Consider the following 27,350-nt stretch of genomic DNA (forward strand, 5'->3'; position numbering starts at 1 on the left):
TATGGATTATAAAAATATGATTAAATTTATAATGCATCGTTACTATTTCATAGATTCTTGCCTAGGGAAAACTTATAATGATTTGAAAACCTTGTAAGAATGTTTTTTTGTCACATAGAATGTGTAACTTTAGATATTTTTCTTTAGATTTTGATGCAATTACAGATCCTATAATGAAAGCCAAAATGGTTGCACTTAAAGGCATAAATAAAGTGATGGCACAGAACAGTCTTGGCATGCCACCAATGGTGATGAGCAGGTAGGTGGAGACGCTTCTCATACTGACTGAACTTCTGGATGGGTTTGAGATCCTAACTAACTCATAGGAAGAGCGTGCGGACACTCAAAACATCTGTATTCTAAAAATGATCTGCTGAAAATAATGAGATATAAAATGTTGTACAAGTATGAAGAATTTATTAGTTTTCTTACACCTTGGTTTTTTTTTTTCCAAGTGTTGTTTGTTTATTTATTTGAAAGGCATAGTGAAAAGGAGGTGGATGAGAGAGATCTCCTTTTCCTGGTCGCAGTAGCTGGAGCTGGGTTAGGATAGAGCTAAGCTATGTGGGTCCCCTCTATGGGTGATGGGAATGCATGCTGCTTTTCTAGGTGCATTAGCAAGAGGTGAATCTGAGGTCTGTAAGCACAACTCCTCCAGGATGATGGTGCCTTATGTAGCAACTGCAGTACAATGTTGGGTTCTATCAGGGTTTTTTAGCCTTTTTATGTGTTGAACTGTACTGATATTGCACTGAGGCATTTGGAATTGTTTTTAAAATTTTTCATCCCCAAACACAAAAATATAGCACTGTAAAGGGAATCAATTAATCAACTATATTTAACGCATTTTATAAAATAAGGGTATGTGGTTCTTAGTGTACTTAATACCAATAACTACAGTAATTTGAAAGTGAATAGTGACAGTTTTTAGGAAAGTAATCTATCCACAATTTGTGATGATAATCATGATATTTATATAATTTGGGGCTGGCATATCAGCTCAGTTGGCTAATGCTCCACGTCTAAGTGCTGGCATCCCTATGGCCAGTGATTCATGCCCTGCTGTCCCACTTCCAGTCCAGCTTCCTGCCTGTGGCCTGTGAAGGCAGTAGAGAATGGCCCAAAACCTTGGAACCCTGCATCCATTTTGGAAACCTGGAGGAGGCTCCTGGTTTCTTGCTTCTGGCAAACTCTGGCTGTTGGGACCCTTTGGGGAGCGAAGCATTGGATGGAAGGTCTTTGTCCATCCTTTCCAAAAGATACAGATAAAATCTCGAAGACAAAAGTGAATGTTGTAGTTTGACACTTACGTAGTCAAAGAAAATGCTAAGTATTGTTGCACACAAATTTCAAAAGATATATTTATTTATTATTGGAAAAGCAGATTTACAAATAGAAGGACAGAGATCTTCATTCCACTGATTCACTCCCTAAGTAACTGCAACAGCTGGAGCTGAGCCTGAGCCAATTCAAAGCCAGGATCCAGGAGTTTATTCTGAGTCTCCCGTGCGAGTGCAGGGTCCCAAGGCTATAGGCCATCTTGGACTGCTTTGCCCGGCCACAAGCAGGGAGTTAGATGGGAAATGGAGCAGCTGGGACATGACCCGGCACCCATATGAGATCCTGGCAGTTATAAGGCAATGATTTAGCCACTAGGCTATCTTGAGGAATCCCACACATTTTTAAAAACAGAAATCAGATTAGAATTTTTTACGCATCTTCCACCCTTTCAGGATCGTATCTGTGCCATCATGTTGTTTACCCTAAACTAATAAGGACTGTTTTCTATAAAAGATTTATTTTATTTGGGCCTGGCATGGTAGCCTAGCAGCTAAAGTCCTCTCCCTTGAACACACCGGGATCCCATATGGGCGCCGGTTCTAATCCTGGCAACCCTCCTCCCCGTCCTGTTCCTTGCCTGTGGCCTGGAAAAGCAGTCAAGGATGCTTCAAAACCTTGGAACCCTGCACCCACATGGGAGACCCAGAAGAGGCTCCTGGCTCCTGGCTTTGGATTGACTTAGCTCCAGCTGTTGCATCTACTTGGGGAGTGAATTATCAGACAGATCTTCCTCATCAGACAGATCTTCCTCTCTGTGTATCTAACTTTGCAATTAAAAAAAAAAAGATTTATTTCATTTGAATAGCAGAGTTCAGAGATGGGAGGGAGAGATAGATCTTCCATCCACTGGTCCGTTCTGCTAATGCCCACAGTGGCAGCATTGGCCCAGTCTGAAGCCAGGCGTTGGAAACTTCTTCCTCGTCTTTCCTTTTGATACAGGAATCTAGGCTAGGGCCGTATTTCACTAATTTTCCAGACATTAACAGGAACTTGTATAGGAAATTGGGCAACCAGGACCTAAACTGGCGAACATGAAATGCCAGTACCAAAGGCGGGTTCTTAGCCTTCAGTGATGCACCATTGGTGTCAATAATTGCTTCTTAGGGAAATGTAATATATTGAATCAGACAGTGATTAAAAATTGGACTAGTGCATTATCCCAGACTACAGTGGTAGCACAGGGGAGAAAATTACAAATGGATTAAAACCATGAGTAAAATATTTAGATTATTTTAAGCTAATACTATTTATATATGAGTATGCAATATTTCTAATGCATTTTGAAAATTGTGTCTATGTTGATATTTTAAAGCATTTGATATAGAGGAAATCAGTTCATAAAAACAGAATTGATTCTTTTTTATATAGCTTTACGTAGAAGTAGCAGCATTTTACTAAATATTTTTAACCATATAGACTTTCCATGGTCATTGTCTAATTTTTGCCTTATCCTATCAAGTAATCGAGGTGCTTTTTGTGTTTTAAAATATAAAATAGCTAGCTATCAGTTTTTTTAAAAGATTATAACCCACATATTTAAAAATGAAACTAAATCTTCAATGTCTTTTTATCTTTAGGGCTTGCATTCATGTTAAGATCCTTTGAGGGTATGTTGCACAGTCTAACCTCTTCCCCTAACTAGGGTGATTGAACACAATCTTTTTTCCCTATGGGAAGTTGTGCTTAAAACTTCTCGAGTCTTGCTTTCATCAGAGATAACATAGGAGAGGAAGGATGCACTCCGCAGAGCTGCAGTAAGGGTTAGTTCTTCTTGGTGTATAGGAAGTGTTGGGCTTTAGTATCTGCTGTGGTGAAGACCTTTGCCGTACCTCCTCTTTGCCCTAGGAGACAGAATTGGTCAACACGTGAAGTTTCGTTCTTTGACACTTACTGCTTTGTTTTTTCCAGGTTCCCCTTTATGGGCCCCTCCGTGGCTGGAACACAGAACAGTGAAGGCCAGAGTCTTGTTCCACAGAGTATTACTCAGGTAAAAATGCTTTGGACTAGTCAGTTGAGAAGGCATATTTTCCTGTGTTTCTCACAAACCAGTTCTTGAAGTGAGGCCTCTCCTGGGAAGAAGTATCAACTTTAGCCTTCTGCCTGAATATGTTCCTTGATGCAGCAAAAATTAGAATGTTTTTATTGTTTCTTAAAAGACAAATCATTTAAATAAGTATTTTCTGGCTTTATATTTCTTGATTGATTCATTACTCCAAAAAAAAAACATTTAATGTTTTAGATTTTGGAATTAATCCATTATATTTAAAATTTAAAACTGCTATGAACAAAAATAATTCTCCTTAGATAGTTATTCATTGTTTATTCCTTGGAATAATTTGATCATTTGATAATCAGCATTTATAATACTCAGCTTTAAATGTAGGTATTCTGAGTTTCTTACTATCATGTAGTATCTGGGGTAGTTAGGCTGTACATCTAGTCTCATATGGTCTTTTTTTAAAGTGTCTTTAACTAATTTTAAACGTTTATAGGCTATGTTTTGATCTTGCACATTGTGTAATGATCAGATCGGAAGTGTTTTTTTTTTTAATTTACCAGTAAGAAAAAAACTACCTACTATATATGTCTTTATTAGGCTTTCTTTTTTGTTGTGCCACTTGGGCTTTAAAAGATAGTGCTGACAGAAATATCCTTTTCACCGTATAAAGAAGAGAGTGCATTTTATGCAGCACCAAAGTCATAAGTGTTAGCAAGAAGCCAATTTCTGTTAAGAACTTGCTATGCGTTTTTTGGGCAAGTTCATGAAACCTCTGCTTTCTGGCTTGTCCATGTTACACTGCCTACTTGCGGCATTGTGACGATTACTCATAATGCATTCTGGCTACAGTGTCATTCGTAGCTATTTCTTTTATATAGCCTGTATCTAATAGAGTTTGATACAATTGGATAAAAGATTTTTAAAGTTAATTTTATTAGATTGCCAGAGAATTATTAGAGTAATAACTAATCACTTTGAATGAACATTTATTTGAGAGAGCAGGCTAACATTTCTCATTTTTAACTTATGATTTGTGCACGTTAAAGGTTACATTTTGTTCTTGTAAATAATTTTCCTTGAGGGGACTTGAGTAGACAGCATGAAGTGAGTTTTTATGTGGATCTTTAGCTTGGCATTAGCAGGTTTTGCTTTGCCCTCAGTTATGTTTCTGATAAATAGTGCTTTCCCTTAAGCATGGTTTCCTTAGCTAAAAGTTGAAAAATGTTACTCATGTTAATAGTTGTCTCCACATTAAATTCACGCAAATTTTTATAGAAATCAAAATTTTTATGATGTCTTAGGAAATTAAAGGTATTTTTCTTCTAATTCGTATTTTCTTCTTTGAAAAGTTTTTTTCCCCCTTTAATTCAAGTGTGGAATAAACATATTTGTAAATTTTACTCATTTTAGGATGGCAGTATAACACATCAGATTTCTAGGCCTAATCCTCCAAATTTTGGTCCAGGCTTTGTCAGTAAGTATAAATCTAATTGAAGCTACATGTTTTCTGGGGATTTATTGTGTTCACACATTTGTGTTGTTGTAAATACCTGGAGTTAGTGTAGGTATGAGATGTGAAGTCTGAGTGCCCTCACCGTTTATCAAACATCACTGTACCATTAGGCATTTTTCCCTCAAGGCATGCATTATCCTCGGTTTCTTTCTGCTTGCATGAAGAATTATGTTAGAAATAAGTATTTTAATACCAAGAATCATCTTGCATATTTAATATTTTTGTTTCTAGATTGGGCGTTTTACAGTTCATAGAATTAAACCAATTTTTGCTGTCACTACTGTCTGCCTAAATGAAAAGGACACTGAATGGGAAGAACTCAGGGAGTATACATAGAACTAAGATGGGTTAGCAGCATGGTGTAAAGGTCAGGTGTGCTGGAGGCCACTCTTCAGGGGTCCCAAGGTGATTCAGGATAGAATTTAAAGTTCTCCCCAGACTGAACCTTTCTGAAATCTTCAGACTGTTTAGCTAACTTTTTTCACCATTATCTTTCATTTTGCTCACCTCTGCTCTCCTGGTTCCAGAAACCAGAAAGGCTTTCCTTGCGGTAGGTCTCATTCTACCAGAAGCAGAACTTCTGAAATCTTGTGAAAAAGCCTGTTCTTGAAAAATGCCCTTCAAATTTAGTAGTCTAGATTTCAAGTTCAATCATGCACTGGAACTGCTGGGTTTAGGAACAGACCCAAAGTCTGACCTTTTAAAATCCCCCCTGTATTAATTATGATTATGATTTGACTACATATTTGCATTACAAACAAGTAAACTGCTGTAACCAACTGGCTTTTTCTGGCTTTATTGTGCCCATTGGCTTTGGTTGGATTCTTAATGTTGACTAATTTCTGTTATCATTGATGTTATTTTCAGCTAATGTCCTTCTAAGAATTGTATTTACTCGTTTATTTGTCTTATAGTGACTCAAAAAGGTATATTCAGAATTTTTTATTATATAGAGTGACTCTCCCATCCTCCCTGTTTTTGTCTTTTTTGGGACTTGTCATTAGGGAAAATGAAGTCCCTTACACCTAACGAAGGCAGTAGTAGTTAAAAGGATAAGGGTAGTCAGATGTAGAAAAGGATTTACCTCGGTAAATATTCCCTCTTTTTGGTTATTTGTAGAAGTTTATGTTACAAAATTAGAAATTATCAATGTTTTTAGAACATAGGCTTCAATTTGGTTCTTTCTAAAACATTTTGTGTTCTTTAATGGGATAGGGAAAAACCAAACCAAACTAATACAAAATTAGCATGGGAAATATGATTACCTCATCCATGCTGCGGATCTTAATGGGTTTTTACTTTGTCTCTTCAGAGATTGTAAAAAATTAACATAATACATTTATAAGTAAATATTTCCCTTGTGGATAAAGAATTTGATAGCTCAGGAGATAAAAATATTTCATTAGACATAAGTCTTCTGTTTCTCAAACTAAAGTTGTAGTATTTACAATATCTTAAGATTTTACATTCCCTGAATTTCTCAATTAAATATGTTTTTAGATCTGTTACTTTTTGGTAACAATAATGGCCTGATGATTAGTATTATATTTTCAAATCTTCTGTTGACTAGTCATGGCAAAATTTTCTTTGTAAAATGAATTTGAGTAACTTTTCTAGTATTATATTCCAGAAGATTAACACAAATGAATTTTTATTTTTTTCTTCAGATGACTCGCAGCGTAAGCAGTATGAAGAATGGCTTCAGGAGACCCAGCAGCTTCTCCAGATGCAGCAGAAATATCTTGAAGAACAAATTGGTGCACACAGAAAATCTAAGAAGGCCCTGTCAGCCAAACAGCGTACTGCAAAAAAAGCAGGGCGTGAATTTCCGGAAGAGGACGCAGAACAACTTAAGCATGTTACTGAACAGCAAAGCATGGTTCAGAAACAGCTCGAGCAGGTAATCAGAATTGGTTTTTTTTGCAGAGTAGAAAGCACCATCCAGAATGTTGGCTGTGTTGTGCATAAATGATGCAGGATTCTGGCTGATGTTAAAAGGGCATCAGAAGAGCACTGCCAAAAAGAAGCAGCTCTCGAGGACTGAGGAACTCCAGTCCCTCTCTCTCTTTCTTTTTGTTTTTTAAGATTTATTTATTTTTCTTGGAAAGTCAGATATGCAGGAAGGAGAGACAGAGATGAAAAGCTTCCATTGCTGTCTCACTCCCCAAGTGCCCACAATGGCTCGAGCTGAGCCGATCCGAAGCCAGGAGCTTTTTCTGGGTCTCCAGGCAGATGCAGGGTCACAAGACTTTGGGCCGTCCTCAACTGCTTTCCCAGGACACAGGCAGGGAGCTGGATGGGAAGTGGGGCTGCCAGGATTAGAACCAGTGCCTATATGGGATCATGGCGTGTGCAAGGCAAGGACTTTAGGCAATAGGCCCCACTCCGGGCTCCTCAGTTGCTCTCATTATGACTGTCAGCAGTAACTTCATACATAAAATTACAGAGATTAATTTTCCTTATTTTGACTTAGAAGTATTGTTTTACTCTTTAGCAACTTACACATTGTCCTTATACCTGAAAAATTAAATCATTATCTTCTGTTATATACAAGATGTCTCAAAATATTCAAATATGGTAACCGTCATGAAAAAATTTAAAATATATTTACAATAAAACATTGAAGAATTTAAGTTAGTTTCAAGGCCAGCTATAGGTATTCATCCACACAGTTTCAGACACCAACGGTGTGTTGTGTGGGTTAAACTATCACATGAAAGCATCTCTTTTTGGCATCCCTGTTTGAGTTGTAGCTGTTCTACTTCTTGTGGCAGTACAGAATGACCCAAAAGTTTAGGTCCCGGGCACTTATGTACCCATGTACTGGTTGGCATTCCTAGCTCTTCCCTTTGACCTAGCCCTGGTTCACTGTTGTATATATGGAGGATATCAGCAAGTGGAAGATCTCTCTGCCTCCTCTCTCTTTGTGTTTCCTCTCTCTGCCACTCTGCTTTTCATGTCTTTTTTTTTTAAATCATTAGATTCATGCAAAAATGTATTAATCTTAACAGTAGCTCTATTCAGTCACCAAAAACTAGAAGAGTTAATGGTCAGAGAATGTTCCATCCACACAATGGAATGTTACATGGCAGTTAAAAAAGAACAAATTCTTGATGTATGTAGCAGCCTGGATCTCAAGAGCATAATGCTGAGAAAAGAAGCTCATTTCACTCAGATGGTTCATTCACTGATTCTGTTTGTATAGTGGTCTTTGTTTTAAGATTTATATATATTTGGGAGGCAGGGTGAAACAGAGAAAGTGGTTCATTCTCCAAATGCCTGCAGTTGGTACCGCAGCCTGGAACCCTCCCTGTGTTTCCCACATGGGTGACAGGAATCAGGTACTTGGAGCGTCTCCTGCTGGATCTGAGGCGGAGCCGCTGGGACCTGCCAGGCATCCAGGGATGGGCTGTTGGCCTCAGAGACAGCAGCCTAACCTGCTGCATCGCAGCTTTGGTCTGGTTTATCTTTCTGATTTGTATTTTAAATGATATGTGACTTTCAGTGTAAAACTCTCCTAACACTTATTTTGGAAGAACTATTTTTGGAATTTCATATGTGAAGAACTTTCATGAAAACACCTAGAAAAGCCCTGTTGTGCAAAAGATAGTCTTTAGTTAAGACTTAATTATCCTATGTTTTTAAAATTTTTTTCCCCCATTGCATAAAGAGAATAATTTTGCTCTTATAAATCTTGCTGCCTTCTGTGTGTCTCCCACCAAAATCTTCAGTGCTTTGTGATACATAAATGAGTAATTTGTCAATTTTTTTTCCAGATTCGTAAGCAACAGAAAGAGCATGCTGAGTTAATCGAAGATTATCGAATCAAACAGCAGCAACAGCAGCAGCAGTGTGCAATGGCCCCACCTGCCATAATGCCTGGCGTCCAGCCACAGACACCTCTGGTGCCAGGTGCCACTCCACCTACCATGAGCCAACCCAACTTTCCCCTGCTACCACAGCAACTTCAGCACCAGCAACATGCCGCAGTCATTTCTGGCCACAGTAGTCCCGCCAGAATGCCCAGTTTACCTGGATGGCAGCCCACCAATTCTCCTGCTCATCTCCCCCTCAATCCTCCTAGAATTCAGCCCCCAATTGCCCAGATTCCAATAAAAACTTGTACACCAGCACCAGGGACAGTGGCAAATGCAAATGCACAGAGTGGAGCACCACCACGGGTAGAATTTGATGACAACAACCCCTTTAGTGAAAGCTTTCAAGAAAGGGAACGAAAGGAACGGTTACGAGAACAGCAGGAAAGACAAAGAATCCAGCTCATGCAAGAAGTTGATAGACAAAGAGCTTTACAGCAGAGGATGGAAATGGAGCAGCATGGCATGATGGGTTCAGAACTGAACTGTAGGACAACCGTTTCCCAGATCCCATTCTACAGTTCTGACCTCCCTTGTGATTTTAGGCAACCTCCCAGACCCCTTCAGCAGTCTCCACAACACCAACAGCAGATGGGACAGGTTTTACAGCGGCAGAACATGCAACAAGGATCTATTAATTCACCGCCTACCCCAACATTCTTGCCAACCAGTGAGAGACGGCAAGGAGCGCCTCCCTCATTTATTCCTGATTCACCACCTGTTCCTGGTGGAAGCCCGAATTTCCATTCTGTTAAGCAGGGACATGGAAGTCTTTCTGGGACCAATTTCCAGCAGTCTCCAGTGAGACCTCCCTTTACGCCTTCATTGGTAGCAGCTCCACCTCCCATAGCCAACAGCAGTCTCCCATGTAGCCAAGACCCAGCTGTAACCCATGGACAGAATTTTCCAGGAACAGCCCAGTCTCTCATTCAGTTATATTCTGATATAATTCCAGAAGAGAAAGGAAAAAAGAAAAGAGCAAGAAAAAAGAAAAAGGATGATGATGCAGAATCCAGCAAGGCACCATCAACTCCCCATTCGGATATAACTGCTCCTTCTACCCCAGGCGTCTCAGAAACTACCTCCACTCCTCCAGGGAGCACACCCAGGGAGCTTCCGGAGTCGGTGGAGCCAGTGGGCCCATCAGCTCCCAGTGTGGTGGCAAGCCAGCCAGATTCAGAGCTAGAAAGCAGACTGCTTCCTAGTGATTTCTCACAGGGGCCTCCAGACCAGCAGACTTATGCAAACTCCGAGGTCAATAAGCTGCCCATGGAAACCCCTGCCAAAACTGAAGACGTGAAACTGGAAAAAGCTGAGGTAGAGCTGTGCCCAGGCCAAGAGGAACTTAAATTGGAAGAACAAACTGGTATTCAGATAGAAGAAAAAGCTGTAGCTGCTCCTTCTGTCTCCTCAGCACAGAGTCCTCCCCCTGCTCTTGGTGCCCCTTCTGCTAAAGGAGATGCTGGCAATGAGCTTTTGAAACACTTGTTGAAAAACAAAAAGGCGGCTTCCCTTTTAAGTCAGAAACCTGAAGGCAGTTTTTGTTCAGAAGACAACTGTACAAAGGATACTAAAATGATTGAGAAGCAGAATGTAACTGAAGGATTGGTAAGTGCAAATCACAAAGACTACATATTTTCCTTTGTTTTAACTTTAAGCAGATCAATCCTGACAATTGTAAGGACGTTTTTCCTTCAGTTTTGTTTTTAATTTTGTGATACAATTCCATGGGCTCTGGGTTTTCCCTTACCTCCTCCCCTCCATAGAGGTTTCCCCTCTATGGTTAGAGTAGCGTAGTCCTTCAGGAGCAGTCCTGCTTCCGTCGTCCTGCTGGTGGAGTGTAGCCTGATGTGGGCACAGCCACTGCCAGAGAGTTCTTTCTCCTCTGGGGAAAACATGGCCTTTATTTATATGCATGAAAGTATATTAAGTAATTTATTTACTTCTTTTCTTAAAGAAATACTTGTACAATGATGTTTCAGGCTTGCATTTGTCACCTGATTCTCACTTTGAGTTCACCTAAATCAAAGGAAATAAATGTACACTTTCACTGTAAATATGTTCATAATTTGCTAACCTCTTGAAAAGAAGTATGTCCTGTTTAATATCCCTGGGGACTCAGTGATAACCCAGACTGAACTGTCTAAGAGTTTAATATAGAAATGTGCTGTTTGGGTAGATAGTATTTCAAAGTTTTCTATTTTTAATCAAAAATATTGTATTTGCTTTTTTATGAAGCGATTGGTTGTAAATGTATCTTTTAAAGACTCTCTTCAATTAACCACATTAAGATATTTCTAAAGCTTAGGTTTAGGGGTCGTACACATTAGGGTGCTTGCTTCTATTTGTCGGGTAGTGTTACTGAGGCCATCATAAAGCTTTCCCTCAGTGCTTCTCAGTTGGATTTTTATCATTTTTTATATTTTTATTAAATAGGAGTGGAGTGCTATATTTAGTTTCCCAAATTTCAATTGTTAATGAAGCTCATCTGTTTTGCTAGTATAACTTAACTCTTTTTCTCTTGCTTTTCTCTATTTAGTAGGGATTGAATGTTGACCTAATGGATTCATGTAATTTCTGTATATTTTGCTGGTCATGCTTTTCTAGTCATAGTTGTCACCAGTAAATATTCCAGTTGTCCAACCCCCTTTCTTCAAAGTAACTTAGACCTGTGGGTATACTGAATTACCTGCAAATATATTGAGTGTTTCTGTTTGCACCCTTCCATGTGTTGCCAATAAGTGCTGTTTCTGCTCTGCTTTCTTTCCTTTCCTGTATCTTTTTAACTTAAAATTCAGTTCTGGGGCTCATCTTCAGATGCCTTTTTGAACTCAATCTCGAGTGTGTGAAGTTGGCATCTCTGCACTCACACGACAGTTTCTGTAGTAATATTGGACATTACTTAAATAGCTTTTTGAAGATCATATAGTATGTGTTGAACACTTAACAGAATGGAAAGCAATCATTTGCCAACTTTTAAAAACATCCACTCCAAGGACACAAACTGACCATTTATTTATTTATTTAAGTGTAAATGTGTAGACAAAAGTTTGAGAACAGATACTGTTGATATTATCTTGGGCTAACTTTTAATTTTTGTGTAGCTTTGTATAATCAGATATTTATTGCAATGCAGTTATATCTGCTTTTCAGGATATGAGGGTTAGATCTGTCTGTACAGCACTTCCAACACATGATTGCATCATCAGTGTTTTATAAGCCAGTCAAGAAATTGTTAGGTTCTTGGGATTCAGAGACATCCACATCTCCTGCATGTTAAGACATGAAGAATTTCCTGGCTCTCTAGCCAGTAGTGTGTTATGGCCAATCCCCAGCCTCTCTTTTATGCATATGAATTAATTGGAAGTTTCCTGTAGTTCTGAGAGCCTTATGATAATCCCCTGGAGGCCTTATTAAATAGGATCCCAAATTAAGGTTTGTATATTTAAATAGTTCTCGGATGGATCAGATAAAATGGCATGTATCATTACATCACCACCAGAAACATTGGCATCCCAAATCAAGTGTTAACTCAAGTCTTGGTAGTTCCAGTTTTTCTTATTCTTTTAAGCATATATTTATTTATTTGAAAGAGTTAGGATAGGGAGGGGCTCAGGGAGAGTTTGGAGAGAGATGTTTTCTGCTGCTGATTGACTCCCCAAATGTTTGCAAAAGCTGGGCTAAGAGCAGGAGCCTGGAGCGTCTGGATCTCCCATGACTGCAGGGTCCCAAACACTTGGGCCATCTGCTGCTTCTCCAGGCTGTTAGCAGGGAGCCGGGACTCGAACCAGTGCCCATATGGGACGCCTGTGCTTCCAAGTGGAGGATTAGCTAGGTGAGCCATTGCACTGCCCCAATAGCGCTACTCTTACAGACCTCCAGGTCCTTGCTTTGTATTACTTCTAAGACAAAATAGTCAAAATGTTGTCTGCTTTTATCTATGTTCTCTCCCATTCACTTTTTTTAGAGATGCATTTTTATTGAAAAGGCAAATTTACAAAGAGAAGGAGAGATAGAAAGATCATTGGTCCGCTGGTTCACTCTCCAAGTGGCCACAACGGCTGGAGCAGAGCCAATCTGAAGCCAGGAGCCAGGAGCAGCCTCTGCATCTCCCACAAGGGTGCAGGGTCCCACGGCTTTGGGCCATCCTCTGCTGCTCTCCTAGACCACAGGCAGGGAGCTGGATGGGAAGTGGAGCTGCCAGGATATGAACTAGCACCTGTATGAGATCTCTGCACATGCAAGGCGAGGATTTAGCCACTAGGCTACTGTGCCAGGCCCAAAGCCAGGGACTTTTTAAGTAATTAGACATTGTTTTTCAGTCATTTCTGTGATTGTGATCTAATGTGAAGGACCAGCATTGTTTCTTTTTGTTACTCACTGTTGCTAGCTGTTCTTGGACTGAAGACAGTTGGCTATGAAGCTGTTCCAGAGCCTTTGAATGGTTTCAGCAGACCTCATGTTTCATTAGTTCTTAGTTCCTGAGGAAAACCCAAAATGCAACTGAGCCTATCACTGTGTGGAGTTTGTCGGGATGCAGCCCCCACCTGCTGAGCAGTGCTGTCCATGGTCCCATTTTCTCCTCACACTGCCAAGTTCTGTGCTTTTCTCAGCTTGTGTGGCTTACTGATTTTCCACATCAGTAACTGTTGGGAAAAGATATTTTCAGCAAAGAAAATGTTTTGGAACATTTTGGAACATTTGACATTCTTGTATATTTCTTCCTTAACTTAGTATTGTGTTGAGAATATGTCATGGGATGGAACTGGAGTAGTAGCATGAGCTAAAAATCAAGTGTACTTATATGTTTGTAGTTTACTTACTTCTCAACCTTTTCAATTACATTAGCAAACTTTGGGGGCTCAAATGCAAAGTGGTTTTGGCTGTGGCAACAACCAGTTGCCAAAAACAGATGGAGGGAATGAAAGCAAGAAACAGCGTAGCAAACGGACTCAGCGAGCAGGGGAGAAAGCGGCACCTCGCTCCAAGAAAAGGAAGAGGGAGGGCGAGGAGAAGCCAGCTGTGTATTCCAGCAGCGACTCCTTCACGCACCTGAAACAGGTGAGTCATGCAGAGCAACCCCTTTACACCTTCCAGCAAGGAGACCTGCCGACACTCTCTCAAGTCCCATTGAGCTCACAATTTATTGTGATAATTTCTTAATTGAAGTCGAGTTCCAGGGGTAAAACACATCTAGAACAGGAAGATTAATAAAATAAGCTTCCTGTTTCCAAGCAAATGTGTACTTGATTCTGTTAGTCCTTGACATGTATAGGAACATAGCTGGACTGATAGCTCATGGTCAGGATTTACTTATAAGCACGTACAATACTGAAAAGCTCTGTGCCTATTACTTTTTTTTTTTAAGGTTTATTTTTACTAGAAAGGCAGATTTATAGAGAGAAGGAGAGACAAAGATCTTCAGGCCACTGGTTCACTCTCCAAGTGGCTGCAATGGCTGGAGCTGAGCCAATCCCAAACCAGGAGCCAGGAGCTTCTTCTAGGCCTCCCACGTGGGTGCAGGGTCGCAAGGCTTTGGGCCATCCTGGACTGCTTTCCCAGACCACAGGCAGGGAGCTGGATGGGAAGTGGAGCATTCGGGACAAGAAGTGGTGCCCATATGGGATTCTCGTGCTTGAAGGGAGAGTTTTAGCCAGTTGAAATTTCATGCCAGGCCCACAAAGCTCTGTGTCTGTTATCTGATAACTCTGGATCCTAAGAAATGGAGTTACTGTGCTCCTCCCTTAAGTAAACTTATTCCTACACCCTTGCATTGGTAACAAAGTATGAATCCACCATCAGTACTGCCACTAGTGGTGCACAGCCTCATGTCAGTTGTTTCTTGCTGAGCAAAGACAGTACGTGTCTGTTTTCTCTTGTGAGATGCTGGACAACCACCTTCCTTTGGGACAGATGGGGAAAAAAATTTAAGTGTATCTTAAAGACTCAATTGTATGTCACTCTAGCAATTTGGTATTTGAAATGTTTAAGTTTTATTTTTTCCCAAGCTTTATTTCACTGAGTTGTTTTGAGTCTTAGAAGTTGAGGAATGGTTTGTTTATTATGTACATTATTCTTAAAAGTGTTTTTTAATAGCAGCTTTCTCTGCTTCCGCTAATGGAACCAATCATTGGAGTGAACTTTGCACACTTTCTTCCTTATGGCAGTGGCCAATTTAATAGTGGGAATCGACTTGTAGGACCTTTTGGCAGTGCGGCCCTGGAAGGGGTTTCAGACTACTATTCCCATTTGGTCTGCAAGGTATGTTGCTTTGCTGTGGTGTGTCACCTTCATCTGGTATACCATGTCAGAGCAGGGAGTGTCTGTCTGCCTTTTGCGTCTAGTTTTACATGTAAGCTTCCAGGTTACTCTAAGTTCAGCCAGAAGGTGAAAATATTACTTGGTAGGTTATTCCTAATGTGAGAAATGGCCTTTTTTTTTTTTTAAATTTTCATGATAGAGGAAATACTCACTTCATTATAACATTTACTAATTGTTGACATGAATCAAAATTTTATAGTGGGAGTTCCAAAACATGATTAGGATTATTCCTTGAAAAATAAAACTTCAAGATTTTAAAAGGTTTTTTAAGATAATCATTTTTGGACTAATTGCAAATGTGCTAATTCCTACATTATTGAAATAATATCAAAACTAAAAAGATTTTTATGATAGGATCATTGGACTGCTTCAGATCTCATCTGATTTATGTGAAAAGATATGCTTTACAAAAAGTGAGAGCTTTGTTGGTTTTCATAAGGACTCCTCTTCTAGCTTTAAGATGTGAATGATTCTCTTCCGGCACGCCCTTTGCTGCCCTCGGTGACTTCTCCCTCTGTTCAAACCTGTCTTAACTTCTGGATCGCCTTTTCTTTTGCTGAAAGCTATATGCCACCTTCTCCATAAACTTTGTAATTTCACTGTATACTTGACCTGCACACTATTCTTGTTAGATTCTAATGATCTTTCAGATACTAACAATAAATGACAGAGGTTAAGCTTGCAAAGATGTATGAAAGGAATGACAGTTTTGGAACTTACTCATCTTAATATTGCTGCTACTAATTTTGCTTCTTTTGCAAAACGCTTTTTCTGGGATTTGTGTAAGAATTATAGGCTTGGTACCACAAATCCTTAAGTTTTCCAGAGAACCTAGGTATGCCTTAATGATGATCACAGTATCTGAATTTTTAAACTCTTTTTAAAATTTGATTGATTTTTTAAGGGGATCATTTAATGTCTGTAAGCATAATATGTTAAAGGAGTTTTATAAAATAATAGTATCAGGTATATATAATTGAGATTTGCTTCTTAGTTTCCAGGATAAATGCTCCTGTCCATAAGGCTCGAGTAGCTTGCAGGCCTTCACTGCGTATGTTTTGCTTCTTGGTATGCGTTTGGGAATGAAGCTGCATCTTAGCTGAACTTCCTGAGCCTTGCTTCCATGTCCTACAATTTCACATAACTAAATTTTAGCAAGGTCATTACATATTTGCTAAGTAGCATATAATTTAACATTTTTTGGTCTCCTGCAGCAGAATAATTTAAGTAATCCTCCAACACCCCCTGCCTCTCTTCCTCCTACACCACCTCCTATGGCTTGTCAGAAGATGGCAAATGGTTTCGCGACCACTGAGGAACTTGCTGGAAAAGCTGGAATGCTGGTGAGCCATGAAGGTATGAGTTTGTGGCTTTAAGGAACATACCAGTGTCACGTAAAGTGAAGTGATGATAGAGTTACCACATTCTATCAGGTTTGACTAAATGTATTTATGGGTTTGTGTTATTTTTGCTTTTCCAGTTACCAAGACTCTAGGACCTAAACCCTTTCAGTTGCCATTCAGATCACAGGATGACTTAGCCAGGGCTATCGCTCACGGCCCCAAGACAGTTGACGTTCCTGCTTCCCTTCCAACACCACCTCATAATAATCAGGAAGAATTGAGGTAAAAGTTGCTTTTTTCACAAATAGTTTTCAGTTATTTTATGTTGTAATATGATACTTATACGAATAACATGTAATAATATTTGAGTAAATATTTGTAAGCTGTAATCTTCATACTTCATTTTATTCAACATTGTTACTGTTAGAGAGTTTCTTTATTAAAATTTTTTTGAAACACTGAGATTGGTGTATGTGGTTAGAAAGTAAAACCTGTGATGCCCGCATCCCATATGGACACTGATTCAAGTCCCAGCTGCTCTACTTTGAACCCAGCTGCTTGCTAATGTGCCTGGGAAAGCAGTGAAAGCTGGTCCCTGTGTGTGGGCCCCTGTCAACCACATGGGGGACATGGAGGAAGATTCTGGCTTAGGACTGGCCCAGCTCCAGCTATTGTGGTCAGCTGGGGAGTGAGCCAGCAAATAGAAGATCTCTGTCTCTGTATTTCTTCTTTATCACTGTAAAATAAATATAAATCTTAATTTTTTTTTTATCTTGAAGGCAGAGACAAAGTGGGTATTCCTATCTTTTTGTTCAATCCTCAAATATCTGCAGCTCCCATGCCTGGAGCTGGGGGTGTAACAGTTTGCTCATGTGGATGTTAGAAACTCATTTTCTAACAGTTACATGAACTGTTACTACTGACTTCCAGGGTCTGCATTTGTGAGAAGCAAGAAATTGAACCCAAATACTCCAATATGGGAAATAGGCATCTTAATTGCTAGGCTAAATATGTGCTCCCAATTTGTGCACTTACACAGAGTTCAACAAAAGATAACGAATAGACATTGGACAATAGAAAATATCCATGTCATATATTTTAAAGGTCATTGTCCATTATAACCGTCACTGTGATTTATTAACACGGGAGGTGTGTACAGTAGCAATCAAATACCTGAGACTGCAGGGACTGTCCTGTCCACGATTTTATAACTGTTTTGTATCTATTCTTCAGTCTCAGAAATGTGTTTTTAAAAGATTTGTTAATTTTTTTTTTCAAAGAGTGACAGAAAGGGAGACAGAGAGGAGAACTTTGTATCTGCTGGTTCATTCTCCAAGTGTCCACAAAAGCCAGGAGCCAGGGCTTCCATCCTGCTCTCCTACACGGGTGGTAGGGGCCCATGTGTTTGGGCTGTCTTCCTCTTCTTTTCCTTGTTCATTGGCGGGGAGCTGGGTCTGAACCCAAGCAGCTAGGACTCCGTCTTGGCCCGCTCCACCTCCTCCTGCCCAGTATATAGGATGCCCATGTCACAAGTGAGAGCCTAACCCACTGTATCCGATATAAACCCCTAGTCTGAAGTTTCTGGTTGGGAATAATCTAGTTCTCTCAGTAGATACATAATTGTTACTTAGATTATTACATCCAAAGGATTCATACCTATTTTATCAAATTACTATATCTTCTTTGGAGAGTCAGCTAGCTGTTTCCTGTTTCGCCCTGAACTAACTTGTGTTACTTATGTTGTTGCTGTTGCCCAGGGTTCCCTGCCTGCACCTCCATAGATGTAGTGTCCGGGTTGGCACAGGAGCTTGCAGGGTACCCTGCTTTCACCTCCATAGACACAGTGTCTGGGTTGGCACAGGAAGCCCCCAGTGGTGGATTTGCACATTCTGAGAGCGGGCTGCTTCTTCCCTCAGGATCCATGATCACTGTGCTGACCGCGACAGTCCTGACAGTTTTGTGCCCTCCTCCTCTCCTGAGAGTGTGGTTGGAGCAGAAGTGAGCAGGTACCCGGATCTGTCACTGGTCAAGGAGGAGCCCCCAGAGCCAGTACCCTCCCCCATCATCCCAATTCTCCCTAGCACTGCGGGGAAAGGTAAGCACGTTACCTGGCCCGATTGACTCTTTACAGCCGACCTGCTAGTATTTTTATTTTGAAAAGCCACTAACATTCCTTCCTTCCTGTCTTTTTTTTTCTTCTTCTTCTGCTTAAGGTTCAGAATCAAGAAGGAATGACATCAAAACTGAGCCAGGCACTTTATTTTTTACATCACCTTTCGGTTCTTCCTCAAATGGTCCCAGATCAGGCCTTATATCTGTAGCAATTACTTTACACCCTTCAGCTGCTGAGGTAATAAGTGAAATTGTTTCTTAATGCTATAAACTGTGTCCTCATTTTATAGAAAGGCATTAGCAGAGTCAGTAAGTTTAAAAGATCAGAGACATCCAGACCATTCTGAATTGTCAAGTACTAAGTTAATCTCAGGCTATATCAAGTGCTTATTAAAAAATGTCTACTTCCGAGACATTTTTATAACTGTTTGTGTGGTTGAAAATTAAACAATGAAAAAAAACTTTATTCAGTGAGTATTTGGTAGAAGTAATAGAATATGCTCTTTAGGCAGTAACTGTTTATATCCACCACTAGACTTTACTGAAAATTCCAAATTCATTTTTTAAAAAGATCTATTTATTTTTACTTGAAAGACAGATTAACAGAGAGAAAGAACTACTGTCTGCTGTTTTACTCCCAGTGGCCACAGCAGCTAGAGCTGCACTGACCCGAAGCTAGGAGCCAGGAGCCTCCTTTGGGTCTCCCATGTGGGTGCAGGGTCCCAAGGCTTTGGACCGTCCTCCACTGCTTACCCAGACCATAAGCAGGGAGCTGGGTGGGAAGTGGAGCAACTGGGGCAAGAACCAACGCCTGTTTGGGGTCCTGGTGCATGCAAGGTGTGGACTTTAGTCATTAGGCTGCTGTGCCAGGCCTTAGATGATGATGATGATGATGGTGATTTTAAGATTTATTTACTTTTATCGGACATTCATATATTCAGAGAGGAAGATCTCTGTTCTCTATTTCACCACCCCCCCCCACACACGTAGCAGTAATGGCTAGAGCTGAGCCAATCCAGAGCCAGGAGCCAGGAGCCAGGAGCTTCTTCTGGGACTCCCACGTGGGTACAGTGTCCCAAAGGTTTTGGCCATTCTCAACTGCTTTCCCAGGCCATAAGCAGGGAGTTGGATGAGAAGTGGTGTCACCAGGACATGAACCAGCGCCATTTGGAATCCCAGTGCATGCAAGGCAAGGACTTCAGCTACTAGGCTGTTGTGCCAGGCCCTAGATTCATTTTTTTAAACTTTAAATTCTGTGGTAACATCTCACTGGACACCAGATGCAAACAGAGCATTACATTTCAGGTTTCTTGTGGGCTTTGTAAATAGAAGCCCCTGAGATAAGTTTTTTAGCAGCTCTGAAAGGGGGACCAGACTTACTGGCTTATCCCTTGTAGTTGTGTGTGTCCCTTTGCTGATCAGATATTAAGGTAACTAAAATAATTTAGTGTGTTTTAAGCACTTGATATTAGTTGGCATATCTTTCAGAGGATGTTGATTAAAGCTTTATTGTGTCACTGTTTCTTTTTGGTTGAGTAACACAATGTTTGCACTTTCAGAATATTAGCAGCGTTGTGGCTGCCTTTTCCGACCTTCTTCACGTCCGAATTCCTAACAGCTATGAGGTTAGTAATGCTCCAGATGTTCCGCCCATGGGCTTGGTCAATAGCCACAGAGTAAACCCAGGTTTGGAGTATCGCCAACATTTGTTACTTCGTGGGCCTCCGCCGGGATCTGCACACCCTCCCAGATTAGCAAGCCCTTACCGGCTGAAGCAGCCTAATGCACCATTCCCTCCAACAAGCAATGGTGAGCTTATGAACTTATTGTTAATCCCAAATGCATTCATGATCCAAAGTTTAAGATGTCTTTTAAATCTTAATTTTGAACTAGTGGCAGTAACATGTTTGTATATAGTCCTTAGTAAATTAACTTTCCGAGTGTTCTCTGATTTGATCTTAAATACTTTAGTATGTATGTTACATATCATTCCAACCACCTGCCACTGTGCAAGTGCCAGCCCCCTGCATAGACAGCTAGAAGCAGCATGTGACTTGGTTACCTTGCAGTCCCTATTGAGTCCGTGTCTTCCCTTGTCCAGTACTTCTCAGCTTCCTGTGGAACCAGTGAGCACTGGCAGGTGTTCTGTTTTTCCATCATCACCTGCCTGCTGGACCCCTGTGCCCTCTCTGCTGGGCCCTGGCTCTGAGCAGCACTACACCTGCCTGCTGGACCCCCGTGCCCTCTCTGCTGGTCCCTGGCTCTGAGCAGCACTACACATGCCTGCTGGACTCCCGTGCCCTCTCTGCTGGGCCCTGGCTTGTGAGCAGCACTACACCTGCCTGCTGGACTCCCGTGCCCTCTCTGCTGGGCCCTGGCTCTGAGCAGCACTACACATGCCTGCTGGACCCCCGTGCCCTCTCTGCTGGGCCCTGGCTCTGAGCAGCACTACACATGCCTGCTGGACTCCCGTGCCCTCTCTGCTGGGCCCTGGCTTGTGAGCAGCACTACACATGCCTGCTGGACCCCCGTGCCCTCTCTGCTGGGCCCTGGCTCTGAGCAGCACTACACCTGCCTGTGGTACCCCCGTGCCCTCTCTGCTGGGCCCTGGCTCTGAGCAGCACTACACTTTTCTGCATCCCACATGGTGATACTCTCCTTATGTCTCATTGGCGCTGTTACAAGCATGTTCCTTGGCATTTCCTTGCTTACTCATTTCATTGTTCTGTTGCGTCCTAGTTGTTCTTTAGCTCTCATTGTTGAACCCTTTTCCACATTGTCCATGTTGGGTTTTTTAAATTGGCGTCCAGGTTCTTCCATGACTCCTGTTCTTCCTGGTCCTGTTGGCTTTGACGTTCTCCTTGAGTAAACCTGCCTAAGTGGGCCCAATCTTCTGATCCCAGAGTCCTTGTTTGCATTTATAGCTTGACCTTGGGTCTTTTCCTGTTTTTATTTGACTCTCTCATTCACACTTAGGGTTTTTCTGTTTGTCTTTATCTTTCATTAGACATTTTAGTGTTGTTTTAACCCTTAAGCAACAGTAATGTCACTCCCCCTGACTTACTTTGCCTGAATATTAGTGTACTTGGTTTTGTTATGTTCTTTCATACTCTGAACATCCTCTCAGCTGCTTGAGAATAGACACGTTTCTTGTGCCCATGTCAGATGGTAATACCTCATGCCTTGTAATTATGGTTTAGAAAATAAAGCTTTTATTAAGGTATGTGGAACTAAAGGACCATGGTATAAAAGCTTAACCTAGTATAGTTTTGTGTCATGTATCACCTCTATTGTGACTATGAATTTACTAAGCAGAGTTGATTGTCTTTAGGTCTTCCCGGATATAAGGAGTCTGACAGCACAGCACTCAGGCCGCAGTGGTGCTGTTACTGCAAAGTGGTTATTCTTGGAAGTGGTGTGCGGAAATCTCTCAAAGATGTGACTTCGACAAACAAGGTACTTTCTGTTCTTTTTATGACTCCACCCCCGCCATGTCCAATGACTGTGTCCTTGACAAGGTCTGCTGCCATGTCAGGCAGAGGCTGTACTTCACGGCAGTCTGATAGGATGTTCACTTGTAGTGGTACTCTTAGTCGCATCCACATGCATGTGCTTGGGCTTGGAAATAGCTATTGTAGACTGTTACATTGGTTCTTATGGAGACCACACATTTAACCTCTTTTAGGGATTTATTTGTTGAGGTGCCAATACCTTGATGTGACAGTCTGAGCTTCTGCCTGTAGTGCCAGCATCCCATATGGGCATCAGTTCCTAAATGTTCTTAGTTTCCAGGGCTGGGTAAGGCCGAAGCCAGAGACAGCTCCAGCTGTATCTCCCATGTGTTGGGTAGTAGGAGACATCAGATACCTAGGCCATCATGTGCTGCCTTCCTAGGAGCATCAGAGGGAACAAAAGAACCAGGACCAGAACCAAACCATCACTGCAGTGTGGGGTGCACAGTCCCAGGCCGCAGTTTAGTCCTCTGTGCTATAATACTCAACACATTTTAAAGTCAAGCAAAATATGGACAATAGTTTGTTTTTATACATTTAGTTTCTCTATAGCTCAATTATTGTATGCTAAATTCTAGGGGGACTTTAAAAAGTTGGAAAAATGTTTCACGATCAGGTTGTTTTGATACAAAATGTTTTTGAAATCCTTGTGTGTAGTTTTTTCATAATATATTTTCCATGAACTTCTTGAAACTCTTTGAAATTAATGCAGCTATGTTTCCACTTGTAAGATATACTAAGTTATTTACTGAGATGCCCTCATTTCTCTCTGGCTTTCAGGATGCTCGCGACAGCTCCAGGAGAGGGGAGAAGGACATTGTCTTCTGTAGTAATAACTGCTTCATTCTCTATTCATCAGCTTCAAAAGCAAAAAACTCAGAAAGCAAGGTAAATAATTAGGACTGTTTCAACTTATCAACAATATGTAATGAGTGGGTTTTTTTTGTTCTGGGCATATGTTATAAACCAGATGTGTGCCCTCCCACCACCTCCCCCCACCTCACAGAGCTGAGAAATTCTAAGCAGATCCTAAAATTTAAGCCTGTTTAAATAATGTTTAAGCCTATGCGTGTTGAGGGTAAGTATTTTGCTCATATCATGGTGGAAAAGGTCTGCTGTACTTGGTTTTATGCAGCTTAATTGTATATAAGTGTTTATTTTATACAAGTAGTATATTTCTATACATAAGACTTTAAAGGAAAATTTTCCCTTTGTCGTAATAGTGCCAGTCATTTCTCCTTATACTTGTATCTCTCACAGAAGAGTTCTTCACCAATTTTTTTTTTTTTAAGATTTACTTATTTTTATATGAAAGGCAGCATTACAGAGAGATGTAGACAGAGAAGGGGCAGGACAGAGAGGGCGGGGGGGAGAGAGAGAGAGAGAGAGAAAGAGAGAGAGAGAGAGAGAGAGAGAGAGAAAGAAAGAAAGAAAGAAAGAGGCATCTGCTTATTCACTCCCCATATAGCTACAATCGCCAGAATTGAACTCATCTTAAGCCAGGAGCTTTTCCCAAGTCTCTTATGTAGATGCAAGGGCCCAAGCACTCAAGCCATCCTTTGCTGCTTTCCTAGGCCAGTAGCTGGGAACTGGATTGGAAGGGAAGCAACCAGGACACAAACCACCCATATTGTGAGAAGAGTGGACCCTTGGGGCTTAGTGATTAGTTTATGCTACTCTGTGTTCCAGATGAAGGAAGCTTCTAGGGCTTCTCCATCAACTCTGTCAGCAGATGGAGGGATGCAAGTAGTCCCAGAGATAAGGTGGTATCATTTGTCTGTTGGCAGGGGTGCCTTCCCGTTTCAGATTTATGTTTATTAAGCTGAGAATAATAGGAGTTTTAGAGTGGGGGGTTAGTTATTAGGAGGTAATGTTGTCATTCTTAATTTCATTAGACAAGAAATATTGTTTCTTTGTATAAATTAGCTCTTTTTTAAAAATTTACTTATCACCCCGGTCTCCCACATAGAAGGCAGGGTCAAAGTTCTTGGGCAGTCTTTTGTTGCCTTCCCATATACCTTAGCAAGTAGCTGAATTGGAAGTGGAGTAGGCAGGACTTGAACTGGCACTCCAATATGGAATTCTGGTGTATCTGGCAGTGACTTCACCGGCACCCAGGTTAGCTCTTCTGACAATCTTGACTTTTCTGGCTTTATCATGGCTAGAAAGGAAGATGTCCAGGAAGATGTCAGAGCAGAATAACCTGCTTCTGTGTTTCAGCTTTGTAGAAATTACCTTATGCTTGTGAACTCTTGTCAGTTCCTAAACACATTATGTTCAGAAATGACTTCTGCTCTGCATGAAGCCTTATCACTTCACCCTCTAGCTCACATGCCTTTGTCCACCCGATATTGCTTGATTTGTTTTAATGAGAACAAAATAGGCTTCTGAGTTGTTACTCTTGCTGATGATTTATTTTTATTACCCAGGAACCCATTCCTTCATTGCCACAGTCACCAATGAGAGAAACACCTTCCAAGGCGTTTCATCAGTACAGTAACAACATCTCCACTTTAGATGTGCACTGTCTCCCTCGGCTGCAAGAAAAAGCTTCTCCCCCCGCGTCACCTCCCATCATGTTCCCTCCTGCCTTCGAAGCAGCCAAAGTAGAGGCCAAGCCAGATGAGCTCAAAGTCACAGTGAAGTTAAAGCCTCGCGTAAGAACTGTCCATGGTGCGTTTGAGGATTGTAGACCATTAAATAAAAAATGGAGGGGCATGAAGTGGAAGAAATGGAGCATTCACATTGTAATTCCCAAGGGGACGTTTAAGCCTCCATGTGAGGAAGAAATAGATGAATTTCTAAAGAAATTGGGCACATCCCTGAGGCCTGATCCTGTGCCTAAAGACTATCGGAAGTGTTGCTTTTGTCATGAAGAAGGAGATGGACTGACAGATGGACCAGCCAGACTGCTCAACCTTGACTTGGATCTGTGGGTCCACTTGAACTGTGCCTTGTGGTCCACAGAGGTCTACGAGACTCAGGCTGGTGCCCTAATCAATGTGGAGCTGGCACTGAGGAGAGGCCTGCAGATGAAGTGTGTCTTCTGCCATAAGACAGGAGCCACCAGTGGGTGCCACAGATTTCGATGCACCAACATTTATCACTTTACCTGCGCCATTAAAGCACAATGCATGTTTTTTAAGGACAAAACTATGCTTTGCCCGCTGCACAAACCAAAGGGAGTTCATGAGCAAGAATTAAGTTACTTTGCAGTCTTCAGGAGGGTCTATGTTCAACGTGATGAGGTACGACAGATTGCTAGCATCGTGCAACGAGGAGAACGTGACCACACCTTTCGTGTTGGAAGCCTTATCTTCCACACAATTGGTCAGCTCCTTCCACAGCAGATGCAAGCATTCCACTCGACTAAAGCACTCTTCCCTGTGGGCTATGAAGCCAGCCGCTTGTACTGGAGCACGCGCTATGCCAACCGGCGTTGCCGCTATCTGTGTTCCATTGAGGAGAAAGACGGGTGCCCCGTGTTTCTCATCAGGATCGTGGAGCAAGGGCATGAAGACCTAGTCTTAAGTGACACATCACCTAAAGGTATGACCCACTGTTTTTTGTGCTCTACAGAGCTGTTTATTCCGATGAGTGTATTTATTAGCTTAAAAAATGTTGTATGTCAGTATTTCTGGGTTAGGGTAGTTGTTTGGCGTAGTAATTAAGATGTTGCTGGTATAACCAAATCCCATATTGAGGTTTGAGTTCCAGTTCTGTCTTCTTGTTAATGTGTACTGTGGAAGACTGTGAGTGAGAACTCGAGTGCTTGTTTTCTGCCATCCATGTGGGAGAATGTTTTGGGTAGTAAACCAAAAATTGGGAGCTCTCAGTCTTTCCCTATCCCACAAATAATTTTTAAAAATTACAAATTGCTGTGGTTTATTAAAAAGATTTGTTGGATTATTGCATTTCAGATTGGGGGGGCATTAGTATGTCTTTGTGAGTGGTTACCAATTTTGTTCTTGTTTTTGCTGTTTATCCTGTTTTTTCTCTGTTTAGGTTAGTGCAAGTTTATCATAATTTTTCTTTTTGTCCTTATGTAGGTGTTTGGGATAAAATTTTGGAACCTGTGGCATGTGTAAGGAAAAAATCTGATATGCTGCAGCTTTTCCCAGCGTATTTAAAAGGAGAAGATCTATTTGGCTTAACTGTCTCAGCAGTAGCACGGATTGCCGAATCAGTGAGTGTGTTGGTCAAAATCCAAACTCAGACTTGCTTTTCTAATTCAGTGTGACCACTTTAACATATGCTTATAATATGATACTTTTCAAAAGATGCCACTGCCTGTGAACTAACCCCTATTTCTTTTAACGAAAATAAGGAGTTGGTCAATTAAAACAGGGCCTCGGGACATGCTGATGTCCCCTCAGTGAGGGAGCTTAAAAAACTTCAGTTTCCTTTCCAAGGCTAAAGGACCCCCGGCACTGTGTCCGTCACCTTTATACTGAAGGGGTGCAGGGACCGTTGCCTCTGTACAAGTGTTGGTGTGTCAGCCCCCTGACACCCGAGCGCTCCTGCCCACGGCTGTGCTCCTCCCAGGACACAGCGGCAGCCCCTTTGGACATCATCTCAGGCTGCTTTTTGCTTAAAAGACATGTCTAACAATTTACATAAGTGAACGCAGTACTCGGAATAACTGTGCCTAAATGATGTATGACTAGACAAATGATTTCATAGGAAAGACTCATAACATATAAGTAATTTCATAAGTAAACTTTCTGTGACTGCCTGTGCTCCTAGGATATCACATGTGTCAACCTCATCATGTTCTATTCAAAGAGAAAGAAATGAGAAATGAATAAGGGTATTTTAATTAAGTTTAGATTTCATTTAATCTTAATTTTTAAAAATAAAGTCAGAATTAGAGAGAGAAGGAGGCATAGTGAAAGGAATTTCGCTAGTTCACTCCCCAAATGGCTGCAACAGTCAGAGTTGGGCCTGTTCAAAGCTTACATCCAGGAGCTTTGTCCAGGTAGGTCCCGTCTCCCACATGGATGCTGGGTCCCAAGGCCTTGGGCCATCCTCTGCTGCTTTTTCAGGCCATAAGGAGGGAGCTGGCTTGAAACTGGAACAGCCAGGACTAAACCAGAGCCCAGTAGGATTCTAGCATCACAAGAGGGAGAGCAAGATCTTCCATGAGCTGCTTCACACCCTGCATGGCCTCGATGGCAAGCAGGAGCCTAGAACTCTGTCTAGTCTTCCATGTTAGTGACAAGGACTCACGTACTTGACCCCTCGCCTGCTCCTCCCCAGGGCATGTAGAAGCAGAAAGCTCAGGTGGGAAGAGGAGCTGGGACTTGAACTCACACTCCCGTATGAAAAGAGGGC

The 27,350-nt window shown here is 41.4% G+C and overlaps 1 protein-coding gene across 19 annotated transcripts in view; it reads left to right on the forward strand.

The window, feature by feature from the left end:
* The window catches only part of KMT2C (lysine methyltransferase 2C), a 227,018-nt gene that overhangs the window by 190,791 nt on the left and 8,877 nt on the right, over positions 1-27,350 (forward strand). For 16 of the 19 annotated variants that reach the window (XM_058655077.1, XM_058655078.1, XM_058655086.1 and 13 more), the window contains 16 exons: positions 148-259; positions 3,250-3,328; positions 4,751-4,814; positions 6,521-6,753; positions 8,630-10,336; positions 13,577-13,789; positions 14,825-14,989; positions 16,264-16,405; positions 16,530-16,674; positions 18,309-18,487; positions 18,606-18,742; positions 20,064-20,313; positions 21,836-21,960; positions 22,797-22,904; positions 24,446-25,565; positions 26,066-26,202. In XM_058655077.1, the coding sequence (XP_058511060.1) occupies positions 148-259; positions 3,250-3,328; positions 4,751-4,814; positions 6,521-6,753; positions 8,630-10,336; positions 13,577-13,789; positions 14,825-14,989; positions 16,264-16,405; positions 16,530-16,674; positions 18,309-18,487; positions 18,606-18,742; positions 20,064-20,313; positions 21,836-21,960; positions 22,797-22,904; positions 24,446-25,565; positions 26,066-26,202 (4,916 nt within the window). The remainder of the gene's footprint in view (positions 1-147; positions 260-3,249; positions 3,329-4,750; positions 4,815-6,520; positions 6,754-8,629; positions 10,337-13,576; positions 13,790-14,824; positions 14,990-16,263; positions 16,406-16,529; positions 16,675-18,308; positions 18,488-18,605; positions 18,743-20,063; positions 20,314-21,835; positions 21,961-22,796; positions 22,905-24,445; positions 25,566-26,065; positions 26,203-27,350) is intronic. The other 3 variants (XM_058655080.1, XM_058655082.1, XM_058655090.1) reach the window with 3 other exon arrangements.

The sequence above is a fragment of the Ochotona princeps genome, chromosome 25, assembly GCF_030435755.1.
Source record: "Ochotona princeps isolate mOchPri1 chromosome 25, mOchPri1.hap1, whole genome shotgun sequence".
NCBI classification, from domain to species: Eukaryota; Metazoa; Chordata; class Mammalia; order Lagomorpha; family Ochotonidae; genus Ochotona; species Ochotona princeps.